At 44.4% G+C, this 14605-nt stretch overlaps 1 protein-coding gene across 1 annotated transcript in view; it reads left to right on the forward strand.

The window, feature by feature from the left end:
• LOC137299716 (zinc finger protein Xfin-like) overlaps positions 1 to 14605 on the forward strand; it is an 82389-nt gene that overhangs the window by 52330 nt on the left and 15454 nt on the right. The window contains exons 8-9 of the mRNA XM_067968652.1: positions 5757 to 6013; positions 10756 to 10979. Of these exons, the coding sequence (XP_067824753.1) occupies positions 5757 to 6013; positions 10756 to 10979 (481 nt within the window). The remainder of the gene's footprint in view (positions 1 to 5756; positions 6014 to 10755; positions 10980 to 14605) is intronic.

Consider the following 14605-nt stretch of genomic DNA (forward strand, 5'->3'; position numbering starts at 1 on the left):
ATGGTTCCGGGTCGGGTTTCCCAGGGCTGGAGATAAAGGGAGGCAGCAAGTAAGTGCTTTATAAAGCATTGCTGGTGGGCCAGGAAGAGCATGAGTGCTTCCCCCCCCCCAAGCAAATCTTTTGCCGTGATCTGTCGACCCTGCGTGACTGGCCATCTCCCCATCCCCGATCTGCCCTCTCCCCGCCATTGGCCGACCTCCACGTGATCGGCTGACCGCTCCTCGCTGCAGCACTCCGAGCCTCTCCCCACCACGTCCTGATCTTTTCCAATTGCCAGGGACTGTCCCCTGTGCTCCACAGTTGCTGCCTTCTACCGGAGGCTTTTCCGCCCGGCAACCGGCCAGCCTCTCAATCTGGTCAGTTGCCAGGCGGGAAACTGAGTTAATAAAATATTAATGAGGTCCTGCCGTTAAATTCGTCTGAACCTCCGCCTTCCTGGCACTTCCAGGTTTCCCAGCAGCAAACACGCAATCCTTGCTCCCTCCCTACTACCTAGTAAATATCAGGGCCCATGCGACTGAAATTTTTAGCAGATGCATGCTGAAGGAGGAGTATGCCCTCCATATCATGGACAACCCTTAGGTGATTTTCTCAGGACAGCTCCAGGATCTGGAGGTAAGGTACCTTTTGAGTGACAAAAGTGCTCATGAACAAAAATTTTTTTTATCAAGCCAGGAAAAATTCAGGGGAGGGGGAGACTCCGCTAGTTCCAGAAATATGGGAGGATTTAGACTGGTTCTGTATCTCGGGTCTGTGTGAAGGAATAGTCCGAAATGGTGGTATGTAGATCATAAAAGCAGTATGACCAGCAAATTATTGTCTACCTGAAAGATCTGCAGTGCATTCTGGAATGAGAAGCTCAAGAAAGTACCTGGAGTGCACTACCAGAACCTCAGAATTTGACCCCGATATTTATGGGTAGGCGGGGAGGGTGTAGGAAGGTCAACAGCCGAAGAACTGGACGCGGAGTACCTGCTGAACTTAACAGCAGAACCTCTTTTTTTCTTCTTGTTCCATTTCCGCCTGGCAGCCGGCCAAATTGACAGCCTGGTCGGCGGCCTGGAGGCTGGGGGGGGGGGGAAGAGAGGAAGCCATCGGGGCTGGGGGGGTGGGAGAGAGAGAGATCGGATGGGGGTAGAAAGGCTCCAATCGGCAGGGAGAAGCCAAAGGCTTCCTTGAGGGGCCGCTCCTGGCCCACAAGGTGTGCTGGAAAAGGAACTTACCTTGTGGAGCTGGCAGCTCCCACCTCCCTTTCACCGCCGGGTTTCCCAACCCCTGGGAAACCAGCGCAGCAGCAGTGACTTTTAAATCGGGCTTCCAATTGCACTGTGGGAGCCCGATTTAAATATGTTAATGAAGTGATCCGCCTCTCCACGACGAGATACTTGGATGCCACTCTATCAACCGTTGTAAAAGTGGCGGCATCTATGTTGGGGACGCATTCCCCATATTTTGGTCCCCCCCCCCCCCCGGACTGTTATGGGGATGTTAATGTGAAACATTTTTATGAAATGCTGCTTTTCAGCCTGACCTTGGATGCCAGAGTCTTTATCTAATACCTGTCTGTAATGGCAACCCCTTTAAAGCTGCATGAACTACACCTCTATCCTTAAGTAACTTAAATAGTCGGTAAAGGTAGTCTTTGCCAGAATGGGAGCTTGGAGCTTGAGTCTGTTCTTGAGGATTCTTGTTTCTTGAGCTCAGATCTCTACCCCACAAGGGAGGTAATCACAAAACCTGGTACGTCCACAGAGAACGTGTCCACATTACTCGCCACAAGTCACATTCTGACCTACGACAACTTCTTGGGACTATGAAGAATGAGCAGGGACTGATAGAATCATAGAATGGTTACACAGCATGGAAGGAGGCCATTCGGCCCATCGAGTCTGTGCCGGCTCTCTGTAATAGTAATCCAGGTAGTCCCATTCCCCTGCCCTAGCCCTGTAGCCCTGCAAATTTTTTTCCCTTCGAGTACTTCCAATTCCCTTTCGAAAGCCACAGTTGAATCTGCCTCCACCACCCCCTCATGCAGTGCATTCCAGATCATAACCACTCGTTGCGTTTTTAAAAAACAGTTTCTCCTCATGTCGCCTTTGGTTCTTTTGCCAATTACGACGGTGGATATCAGGGCATCCGAGTGCCTGTTGTGGAGAGGTGGAACACTTCATTAACATATTTAAATTGGCTCCCACAGTGCAAGTGGGAGCACTATTTAAAATTCACTGCTGCTGTGCGGGTTTCCCGGGGGTCGGGAAGCCCGGCAGTGAAAGGGAGGAGGGAGCTGCCGGCTCCACAAGGTAAGTTCCTTTTCCAGCACACCTTGTGGGCCAGGAGCAGCAGGACAGCCCCCCCCCCCCCCCCCAGTCCCTCAAGGATGCAAGGAGGTTTAATTGTAAAAGGCTACTTCAACAATACATGTGCAGTACCACAAAGATAGCCAGTGCCATCACCAAGAAGAACTTTCAGGTGTCAGCCATGGCTCTGTGGTAGTAGGCTCACCTGAAGTTTGTGGGTTCGAGCACCACTGCAGAGACTTGAGCACATAATCTAGGCTGACACGTTAATGTGGTACTGAGGGAGTGCTGCGCTGTTGGAGATGCCGTCTTTCAGATGAGATGTTAAACCAAGACCCTGTCTGCCCTCTCAGGTGGATGTAAAATATCCAGTGGCAATATTTGAAGAAGAGTGGGGGAGTTCTCCGGTGTCCTGGCCAACATTTATTCCTCAACCAACACCACCAAAACAGATTATACTGTTATTTATTTCTATGCTGTTTGTGGGAAATTAGTAGCTGTGTTTCCCTACATTGCAAAAGTGACTACTTGCAGCATCCTGAGGTTGTGAACTGCACTATATAAACGTAAGCTTGTTCGTTCTTTATAGCATTCCTCGTGTAGGAAGATGTCTCAGCTTACAATAAAGATGAAATTGATACGGTGGACACTGAGCATGGTGTAAAGGGAATGGATTAGAGAGGCTAGGATTGGGTACCAAAAGCATGGTGAAGGAGGGAAGGTGAACTGGGTAGAGAATTTCAGAGGCCAGAAATATAGTGGCTGAATAAGCAGCTGCCGATTGAAGAGCAGAAGGAGTGAGGTGTGATGAGAAGTCCTGTGCTACTACTGCAACAAAAACAAATGTGCATTTGTATAGCGCCTTTAAATACAAAACGTTTCAAGGTCGTTCACACAATAAGTGTAAAGAAACTAGACATAGAGCCAGGAAGGGAGTGATTAAGACGGCCAATTGAAAGCTTAGCTGAAGAGATGGGCTTTAAGGAGGTTTTTTAAAGGTGGAGAAAGAGTTGGGGAGCCAGACAGGTTTAGGCAAGGAGTTCCAGAAAGTAAGACTGCCCTGCCATCAGTGGAGGGGCAAAGGGAGAGGGGGATGCACAGAAGGCTGGGATCGGGACAGAGCGTTTAGGAGAAAATTAGGGTTGGGAAGATTGAAGATATTGTATGGTTGGGGAAAGGCCATGGAAGAATTTCTGGATGAAGAGAAGGATTTTAAATTTAATGAGCTGAGGAACAGGGTGCCAGTGCAGGTCAGCAGGGACATGGGTGAGTGGGAGAGGATATGTATAGCAGAGTTTGGACAAATTGGAGTTTATGGAAGGTGGGTGATGTTAGGCCTGCAAGGACAGTGTTGAGTGATAGAGTTTGAAGGTAGCAAAGGCATCTGTAATGATTTTAGTGGTGTCGGGTAGAAGTGGACAATGTTGCCGAGGTGGATGTAAGCGATTTCGGTGTTGCATGGGATAGGAGGGTTGCAGCTTAGCTCAGCGGTGAACAGGATGCCAAGATTGCAAACGGTCAATCTGAGAGAGTGGTCAAAGAAGGGCATGGGGTATTTAAGGGAGCGTAGTTTATACATGGGGGGGCCTTGAAGTCATGGCTTAAGTCTTTCCGAGCTGGATGAAGTTATCCGACAACATTGAGGCAGTTGATGGCTCGAACTGCTGAAGAGGTAGAGTTGGAGTCATCAGCGTAAATGTGAAATCTGATTCTGTGACTGCAGATGATGTCGCTGAGGGACTACATATAGATAAGGACAAGTAACCCAGACGCCTGGACTAATAATCCAGTGAATGCAAGTTCAAATCCCATCATGACAGTTTGAGAATTTGAATTCAGGTTTTTTAAAAACTCTGGAAATAAAAAACTGGTATCGGTGAAGTTGTTGGATTCTCATCAAAACCCAACTGGTTCACTGACCTTTAGAGAAGGAAACTTGCCATCCTTACCCGGTCTGGCTTATACATGAAACCAGTCCCACACCAATGTGGTTGACTCTTGACTGCCTTCTGAAGTAGACTAGTAAGCCACTCAGTTGTATCAAACTGCTGCGGTTCAAGAAGGCCCACCACCACCTTCTCAAGATGGGCAATAAATGCCAGCCTTTCCATCGATGCCCACATCCTGAGAATGGAAAAAAGGATAGATCCTGGAAATAGTGCGGGGGAGGAAAAAGAAGCCATTGTTGGAGATGTGGCCCTATTGGGTTAGAGGAGTGAAAGATGCAGGAGGAGGGCACTGAGATGGGGTGGAGCAAGATCATGGACAGAATCAAAAAAGATGATGCGAATCTTGAAAGGGACCCGCTGAGGCACTGGGAGTATATGCAGCTTCAAGAGGATGGAGTGATGAGAATGTGGATTAAGTTTAGGATTGCTCGTGAAGTTGTATTGTTCCCTGAAGCCTCTTTTCAATTGTTTATGTACAGAAACGGAAGGGAGACCATATACATGAGGCACCACACAGATGACTGATGCCATCAAGATTTGGAAATGCATAGCATATAAAGGATAGGTCTGCAAGCAGCATCTTAAAAAGAGAGTACACTTCTCTTTAAGGAAGTCTTTGACCTGGCTTCAACTGAAGGGGAATCTTTAGTCTTTTTTTAGACACAAATGAGTTTTCTCTCATTTGATTACAAACATCAGACATTCTATGCATATCCTAAGCTTGCCGGCATCTAGCCCTTTTTGCACATTTATTCATATGCTGCTGCCCCCTCCCAAAAAAAAGAGCCTCCTTGCACATTGGTCCACATGATCTTTATTATCCTGAATTGTCATAGGTCACCTGAGAATAACATGGCTGAAGCTGCAGTCATTAGCTTTTTCATGGAATAGGGAGCTTGGATACAGGGTGTGTGAACCTGTGTGCCCCTAATCCATATGGTATTTTAAAATGGAGAACAAGCAAGATTATTGGGGATCAGCACTTTATTATCCTGGTTAAAGTTTCCCGACTGGCCTTAGCAGCCTTGGTTAACCTGTGTTTCCTCATTGCACCCCTTCACAAGACTGCAGTGGTTCTTGCTGAACACAAGGTGGCTTGTAAATATGTATCTTTATGGAAAGGCTATACTGATACTTGGCCTTCCAGTGGTGGTGTTTGCTCTTTGGACGTGTTAATTGCCTGAGGCTGGAATGGAGCTTTCCAAGAGAATATAGAACCTGGTTCAGTCTTGTGATCTTTTTCTAGCTCCAATAATTCTCCTTTCTCCTTTGCCTATTATGATAGTTATAGTTTTTTTTTGTCCATTTTATGTATTGTATTTTACTTCTACTTGGCCCATCTTTTAAAATTTATTCAGCCTGGCAAAATGCTTGGGCTGTTTTCAAAACGTAAAATTTAAAAAACTTTAAAATAAAATTAGGACAAATTCAATTTTATTTACATTATGTTGCTGCCTGAGAAGAGTAATGCAAGATCCCACTTTGTTTTGTTCTTTGAATTATTTCCAGAAATGCCCTTTCTCAGCATGCAGAAGTATGTGAACTCACAGTAGGTGATAAGAGTTGTCCTACAAGGAAGATGGATGAAAACCCCTTTGAAGAAAATAATGGTGTGGCAGGGAGTGAAAATGAGAGTACACTTCTCTTTAAGGAAGACTTTGGCCTGGCTTCAACTGAGGGGGAATCCCAAGTATTGCATTGTCCTGTGTGCCTCTACCACACCAAGCACAAAAATAGACTGGTCAATCACATTCTGGAGCACAAAAGTAAGGTTCTGTTCCAATTAAGTATTTAATATTTAAACCATGTATGTCTAAGCTTTGCAAAGGACTGTGCTGGGTTGAGAGTTTAAACTTCAGAGACAACAGATGCGTTGAACCAGATAATTTGTTTGAATTTTTTTCTTCTTTATAAGCACAACAGTTACTATGTTAAAAGCATTATATAAATGTGCATGATTGTTGTTGAAGTGCATATAACTTGAGTTATTTTTGATAAGGTTAGTAAACAATCTAATAAATCGAGGCATGGCAGGGAGGCTCACACCCGTGGAATGCACATACTGTGCCATGTGGGAACTCGAGGAAGCTTCCAGTGTCCTGGACAACCACAGGTGCAGGAAGTGTCGTCAGCTGGAGGGGGTTGAGCCGCGGATTTCGGAGCTTGAGCAACAGCTGGCGTCACTGCATGTATCCGCGAGGCTGAGAGCAACGTGGCTAGCACATTTCAGAAGGGGGTCACCCCGCAGCTTAAGACAGTACAGGCAAAGAGGGATTGGGTGACAGGCAGACAGACAAGGGAGACCAGGCAGGTAATGCAGGAGTCCCTTAAGTGCATCTCACTTTCTAACCACTTTTCATTTCTGAATACTGGTGAGGGAGAGGGTTCTTCTGTGGAGCGCAGCCGCAGCCAGAGCCAAGTCCGCAGCACCATGGATGGCTCAGCTGTACAAGGTGGGAGGAGAAAGGTCAGGAGAGCAATAGTGATAGGGGACTCGATATAGTTAGGGGAGCAAACAGGCGTTTCTGCGGCCGCAGATGTGATTCCAGAATGGTGTGTTGCCTCCCTGGTGCCAGGGTCAAGGATGTTACTGAGCGGCTGCAGAACATTCTTGGTGTGGGGTGGGGGAGGAGAGAGAGTGTGAACAGCCAGAGGTCGTGGTCCATGTTGGCACCAACAACATAGGTAGAAAGAGGGATGCATACTGAAGGCAGATTTTAAGGAGTTAGGAAAGAGATTAAGAAGCAGGACCTCAAAGGTAGTAATCTCCGGGTTACTCCTGGTGCCACACGCTAGTGAGCATAGAAATAGGAGGATAGAGCAGATGAATGGGGTTGGAGAGATGGTCCAGGAGGGAGGGCTTTAGATTCCTGGGGCAATGGGACCAGTTCTGGGGAAGTTGGGACCTGTACAGGCCAGACAGGTTACACCTCAACGGAGCTGGGACCAATGTCCTTGCGGGGAGGTTCGCTAGTACTGAGTGGGGAGGGTTTAAACTAATTTGGCAGGGGAATGGGCACCAGGATGTAGCAATGGAAAGGAGAAACAAGGGGCACAAAGGATTGAGGGAGAAAAATAGCACTGAAGTATGTAAAGTACTGTATTAGGTGAGATCAGACAAAGAGTGAGGAAAAGAAAGTCTAAGACTGGTTTGCAGTACATGTGTGTGAATGCACGAAGTGTGGTAAACAAGGTTGGTTAGCTGCAGGCACAAGTAGCCACATGGGAATATGATGTTGTCGTGATATCGGAGACCTGGCTCAAAAAATGGCAGGATTGGGTACTGAATATTCCTGGACACAAGGTGTTCAGGAAAGATAGGGAAGGAAAGAAAGGCGGGGGAGGGGGAGGGGGAATGGCAGTATTGATTAAGGAGAATATTGCAGTGCTGGAGAGAGAGGATGTCCTGGAGAATCTATTTGGTTAGAGTTAAGAATTTAAAGAGGTGCCATTACACTGCTGGATGTATTCTATAGGCCACCAACTAGTGGGATGGAGATAGAGGAGCAAATTTGCAAGGAAATTAGAGAGGTGCAAAAGCTATAGAGTAGTGATAACTGGGGACTTCAACTATTCTAATATAGACTGGGATAACAATAATATAAGGGGCACAGAGGAGGAGGAATTTTTGAAATGTGTTCAGGATAACTTTCTTAACCAGTACATTTCCGGCCCAACGAGGAAGGAGGCATTGCTGGACTTGGTTCTAGGGAATGAGGTGGGCCTAGTGGAGCAAGTGTCAGTGGGAGAGCATTTAGGGGGCAGCGATCATAGTACCATAAGGTTTAGAATAGCGATGGAAAAGGACACAGACCACCCTAAAGTAAAAATACTCAGTTGGAGGAGGGCCAATTTCAATGGGATGAGAAAGACTGGCCCGGGTAAATTGGAATCAAAGATTTGCAGGCAAAACTGTAATTGAATAGTGGGAGGCCTTTAAAGAGGAGATGGTTTGGGTACAGTGTGGGCACATTCCCACAAGGCAGAAAGATAGGGCAACTAAATCCAGAGCTCCCTGGATGACACAGGAGATAGTGACTAAGATGAAACGGAAAAAGGGGCGTATGACAGGTGTCAGGTTGATAACACAAGTGAGAACCAGGCAGAATATAGAAAGTACAGCGGGGAACTGAAAAAGGAAATAAAAGGGGCAAAGAGACAGTATGAGAAAAGACTGGCCAACATAAAAGGGAATCCAAAGTCTTCTACAGGCAGGTAAATGGGTAGTAAGAGGAGCGTTGGGGCCGATCAGGGACTATAAAGGGGATCTACTCATGGAGGCAGAGGGGATGGCTGAGGTACTAAATGAGTACTTTGCATCTGTCTTCACCAAGGAAAAAAATGCTGCCAGAGTCTCAGAAAAGGAAGATATAATTGAGGTACTGGATGGGCTAAATATTGGTAAAGAAGAGGTACTTGAAAGGCTAGCTGAACTTAAAGTAGATAAGTCACCCGGTCCGGATGGGATGATGCATCCTAGGCTGCTGAGGGAAGTAAGGGTGGAAATTGCATTACCTTCCAAACATCCGTAGATACAGGGGTGGTGCAAGAGGACTGGAGAATTGCAAATGTTACACCCTTGTTCAAAAAAGGTTGTAAGGATAAACCCAGCAACTACAGGCCAGTTAATTTAACCTCAGTGGTGGGGAAACTTTTAGAAACGATAATCCGGGACAGAATTAACAGTCACTTGGACGCGTGTGGATTGATTACGGAAAGCCAGCACGGATTTGTTAAAGGCAAATCGTGTTTAACTAACCTGAAAGAGTTTTTTGATGCAGTAACAGAGAGGGTAGATGAGGGCAAAGCAGTTGATATGGTGTATATGGATTTTCAAAAGGCGTCTGATAAAGTGCTGCACAGTAGGCTTATCAAGATTGCGGCCCATGGAATAAAGGGGGCAGTAGAAGCATGGACTGTTCCCATTGGCGGAAGGATCAAGGACCAGAGGACATAGATTTGAAGTGATTGGCAAAAGAACCAAAGGTGACATGAGGAAAAACTTTTTTACACAGCGAGTGGTTAGGATCTGGAATGCACTGCCCGAGGGGGTGGTGGTGGCAGATTCAATCATGGCCTTCAAAAGGGAACTGGATAAGTACTTGAAAGAAAAAAAATTTGCAGGGCTACGGGGAAATGGCGGGGGAGTGGGTCTAACTGGATTGCTTTGCATAGAGCCGGCGTGGACTCGATGGGCCAAATGGCCTCCTTCCGTGCCGTAACCTTTCTATGATTCATTACTCAATGTAAGGTAATAAACTTGACTTTTTAAAAAAAACTACCATCAGAAATTTTACATTGTTGACACATTGTTGATTATTGCATCTGTAATGATCTTAAAATACAGGGTGCTGAGTTGTAGCCTGAAACTGAAGAGCACATTCCAATCTGCAAAATTTCCTGACCAAACTGCAATTAAACACTAATTAGAAGTTTTAGTTTCAAGGAACACAGTTCTACTGTAGCAGAATAATAGTGTTCATTACATGGTATAACACTCCTGTCCTTGTAAAACAGCACATCCTCCGTCTTGCCATGAAGACTGTGGGATATCCGCTAGTGTTAATAAATTTATTGAATCTAGTAAGTATATTTTGGCTCAGCATCTAGATCACATTGATATGTACAAATACAACCTTGTTTTATTACTATGAATGTTCAGAAGTTCCCAATAAAATGATTCCATCGTATTTGGGTTGTTCCGCTGTTATGGCTCTAATGCACTTTGGCAGCCTTGTCAGATTGACCAAAATGAGGCTGATGCTCGAGGTTTAGAAGATTCCCTCTTGAAGTTGGTGGTTCAGGCACATTGCTGAAATTTAGAAGGTCAGCCTTGCATCTTACTGCTTATTGGATGCACAGCAAAAACAAAATTTCTTTACTGTTGAAGTCCTGATCACAATAGAGAACTAAAATCGAGAGCACAAACATGCCGAGGCAGAAGTGCAAAACGATTATTTGTGTCCATGGTTATCTGTCTTCTTGCACACTTTATTTGAATCGTGGTATAATGGGAGGCATCTGCAGATAATTTGATGTCTGTCTTCCCTGCCTAGTTTAACTGCAAGTCAGAGGCTGCCTGGCAGTAGACATTTTATGCAAGATTCCTCTGCAGTGGTGGTGACATCATGCGTGCGGTAGATTTAATTCCATTAATATAATCACAGAAGCCTCACCCTAGCAGGAGTTTACACACAATACTTGTTCTTGTGCTGCTTCTGATTTGCAGGAATCAGTGCTGGTGGTGGGGGAGGGGGGTGGTGGGAGGTGAGAGGAGGGGTAAGGAGAGGGAGAATGAAGTACATGTATACATCTTTCGGATTTTGTTCCCTTGATAATTGGTAAATGATAATCCCATGACTGTATGAACATGGTGTGCCAACATAAAACCAAGAATTAGAATGGCCAAGAGACCTCAACAAATATATGGGTATATCTGTTTTTGTAGCAATTCCCTTCTAGTGTTAAAAATGTAATCTTTGACATTTGCTTATGCTTTGGTCTTCAGACGGACAGACGGCTTATGTGAAAGAGTGTCAACTTGAACTGCTGCATTTCTTTCCTGGGAAGGTATTCTGTTGTGACTGGTGCACATTCGTTACACTTAGACAGGACAACCTGATGCGTCACATGGACACTCACAGCCCAGTGAAACCGTACAAGTGTCGCCTCTGTTTCTTTGAAGCTGGACTGCAGACAGAGCTAGAGACTCACCTGCAGGAGCAGCACAAGGTACTTTCCAATGTGTATCTAGGAGCTGGGAAAGGACATAGATGGCTATGGGTGCCTGTTTCTCCTAAACAAGAGGATAGGATAATTATCACCTGATAATTTATAAGTGACTCATTCCTTTGTTAGCTGAGTTTCCTCGTACATGCAGTAACTTGATATCCATTGCTAATTCTATTTATGTTACGTTTATGTATGAGAATAACATTTTTTTTAAATGAAGATTAGTTCGGGCAGAATGCACTTTAATATTCTCCACTCTGTGACTGTGCCATCCATGCCTCAAGAAGTGCCTGGGTACCAACTTGAAAATCGTTGAAAGGAGTAAATGTTTAATTCTATTTTAACAACTTCTTTGTATAAAAACCTGCTGTCACTGTCCACTTTACAAGAACTGAGATGTAATTCTAGTACAAAGCAGTTGTGGGGAAAACATGACCAATACAGTGCCATGGTCTTGAAGGAATACTGTCCTCCCTGGTTTTCCCTCTATTTGGACCACACTACTCACTTGTATCCAAAGGTTGAGTTACAATCGAAGAATGAGATTACAGGAAGAAACTTAATCTTCATTCTTATTTTTGACCATGAGCAGCCACAATTGAGATCAACTGTATCGTTTACGAAAAAGTTTTCAAAAAAAAGATTTAACCCTCTTGATCATTTTCTGTACGTTTCGAACTTATATTTTTCATTCAATTCCTCTTCATCAATATCAACTTTGTAATGGTGTAATACAGTGCTATGAATCCCAGTCTCCCTACTGTCTTAGAGCTTTCTAAATGAAAAGTTCTATACAAACATTACAACTCTGGCTACGTGTGATGAAATAACATGTTTTGGTGCATCTAGTATCATAGTGGGTACAGCACAGGAGGAGGCCATTTGGCCCATTGTGCCTGTGCCAGCTCTTTGAAAGAACTATCCAATTAGTCCCATTCCCCTGCTGTTTCCCCATAGCCCTGTAAATTTTTTCCCTCAAAGTATTTATCCGATTCTCTTGAAAGTTGCTATTGAATCTGCTTCCTCCACCCTTTCAGGCAGTGCATTCCAGATCATTACAACTCGCTGCATTTAAAAAAAAAAGTTTCCTCATGTCGCCTGTGGTTCTTTTGCCGATCACCTTAAATCTGTGTCTTTTGCTTATTGACCCTTCTGCCACTGGAAACAGTTTCTCCTTATTTAGTCTGTCATAACAGTTCATGATGTTAAACACCTATATCAAATCTCCCCTTAACCTTCTCTGTTCTAAGGAGAACAACCCCAGCTTCTCCAGTCTCTCCATATGACTGAAGACCCTCATCCCTGGCACCATTCTAGTAAATCTCTTCCGCACCCCCTCTAAGGCCTTGACACCCTTCCTAAAGTGTGGTGTCCAGAATCGAATGTAATATTCCAGCTGAGGCCTAACCAATGTTTTATTAAAGGTTTAGCATAACTTCCTTGTTTTTGTACTGTATGCCTCTATTAATAAAGCCCAGGATACCATATGCTTTTTTAACTTGTCCTGCCACCTTCAAAGATTTGTGTATGTGCACCTCCAAGTCCCTCTGTTCCTGCACCCACTTTAATTTTGTACCACTTAGTTTATATTGCCTCTCCTCATTCTTCCTACCAAAATGCATCACTTCACACTTCTCTGCCTTAAATTTCATCTGCCATATGTCTGCTCATTTCACCAGTCTGGCTGTTCCCTCCTGAAATCTGTTACTATCCTGCACATTGTTTATTAAATTTCTGAGTTTCATGTCATCTGCAAACTTTGAAATTATATCCTCCTACATCCAAGTCCAGGTCATCAATATATATTAAAAAACAGTGGTCCTAATACTGACCCCTGGGAAACACCACTGTATACTTCCCTCCAGTCTGAAAAACAACCGTACACCTCCATGCTGTGCTTTCTGTCCCTTATCCAATTTTGTATCCATGCTGCCACTGTCCTTTTAATACCATGGGCTTTAATTTTGCTAACAAGTCTATTATGTGGTACTTTATCAAAAGCCTTTTGAAAGTTCTTATACACATCAACTGCACTACCCTTATCAATGCTCTCCGTTACTTCATCAAAGAACTCAATCAAATTCGATTTTCCTTTTAGTAAATCCGTGCTGACTTTCATTTATTAGCCCATACTTTTCCAAGTGCCAATTAATTTTGTCCCAGATTATTGTCTCTAAAAGTTTCCCCACCATCGACATTAGGCTGACTGGCCGGTAATTGCCAGGTTTATCCCTCCCCTTTTTTGAACAAGGGTATAACATTTGCAGTCCTCCGGCACCATCCCCATATCTAAGGAGGATTGGAAGATTGTGGCCAGAGCTGCAATTTCCACCCTTACTTCCCTCAGTAACCTAGGAGGCATCCCATCTGGACCGGGTGACTTTTTTCTACTTTGAGTACTGCAAATCTTTTATGTACCTCCTTTATCTATTTTTATCCTATCCAATATCACTATTATATCCTCCTGTGCTGCTACAATGGCAGCATACTCTTCTCTAATGCTGACAGATGCGAAGTATTCATTTAGTGCCTCAGTCACGCCCTCCACCTCCACAAGAAGGTTTTTTTTGTCCCTAATTGGTCCCATGCTTCCTTTAGCTACCATTTTACTATTTATATGTTTATAAAAGACTTCTGGGTTCCCTTTTATGTCAGCCGCTAATCTATCCTCATACCCGCACTTTGCCCTTCTTAGTCCCTTTTTTTTAGATCTCCTCTGTACTTTCTGTATTCAGCTTGGTTCTCTACTGTATTATAAACCTTACATTCGTCATAAGCCTCCTTTTTCTGTTTCATTTAAATCTCTATTTATTTAGTCATCCAGGGAGCTCTAGCTTTGGATGCCCTTCCTTTCCCCCTCGTAGGCATGTGTCTGCTCTATACCCAAACCAACTCCTCCGTGAAGGCCTCCTATTGTTCAGTTGTTGTTTTGCCTACAAGTGTTTGATTCCAATCCACCTGGGCAAGATCCCTTTTAACTCACTGCAACTTGCCTTCCTCCATTTTCACATTTGATTGTTCCTTGACCTTTTCCATAACTATTCTAAACATAATGACTGTTCCCCAAATGCTCTCCCACTGAAACATGCACCACCTGCCCCACATCATTCCCCAGAACTAGATCCAGCATTGTTCCTTCCTGGTTGGGCTGGAAACACACTGTTCCAGAAAGTTCTCGAACATATTTCAGGAATTCCTCCCCCTCTGTGCCCTTTACCCTGTTATTGTCCCAGTCTGTATTGGAATAATTGAAGTCACTGCTCTATAGCAAATCTTCCTGTCATTTGCCTGCAAATTTTCTCCTCTATCTCCTTCCCACTATTTGGGTGGCCTATAGTATACACCCAGTAGCGTAATAGCTCGCCTATTCCTTAATTCTAACCAAATAGATTCTGTCTTTGGCCCCTCAACTACCTTATCCCTTACCAGTGCTATAATAGTTTCTTTGATCAATACTGCCATCCTCCTTTTCTTTCCTTCTCTATCTTTCCTGAACACCTTGTAGCCAGGAATATTAAATACCCAATCCTCCCCTTCTTTGAGCCAGATCTGTTATTGCCACTACATCGTAGTCCCATGTGGTGACTTGAGCCTACAGCTCACCAACTTTATTTAACACACTATCT

This window comes from Heptranchias perlo, chromosome 29 (assembly GCF_035084215.1).
Source record: "Heptranchias perlo isolate sHepPer1 chromosome 29, sHepPer1.hap1, whole genome shotgun sequence".
Lineage (NCBI taxonomy): Eukaryota > Metazoa > Chordata > Chondrichthyes > Hexanchiformes > Hexanchidae > Heptranchias > Heptranchias perlo.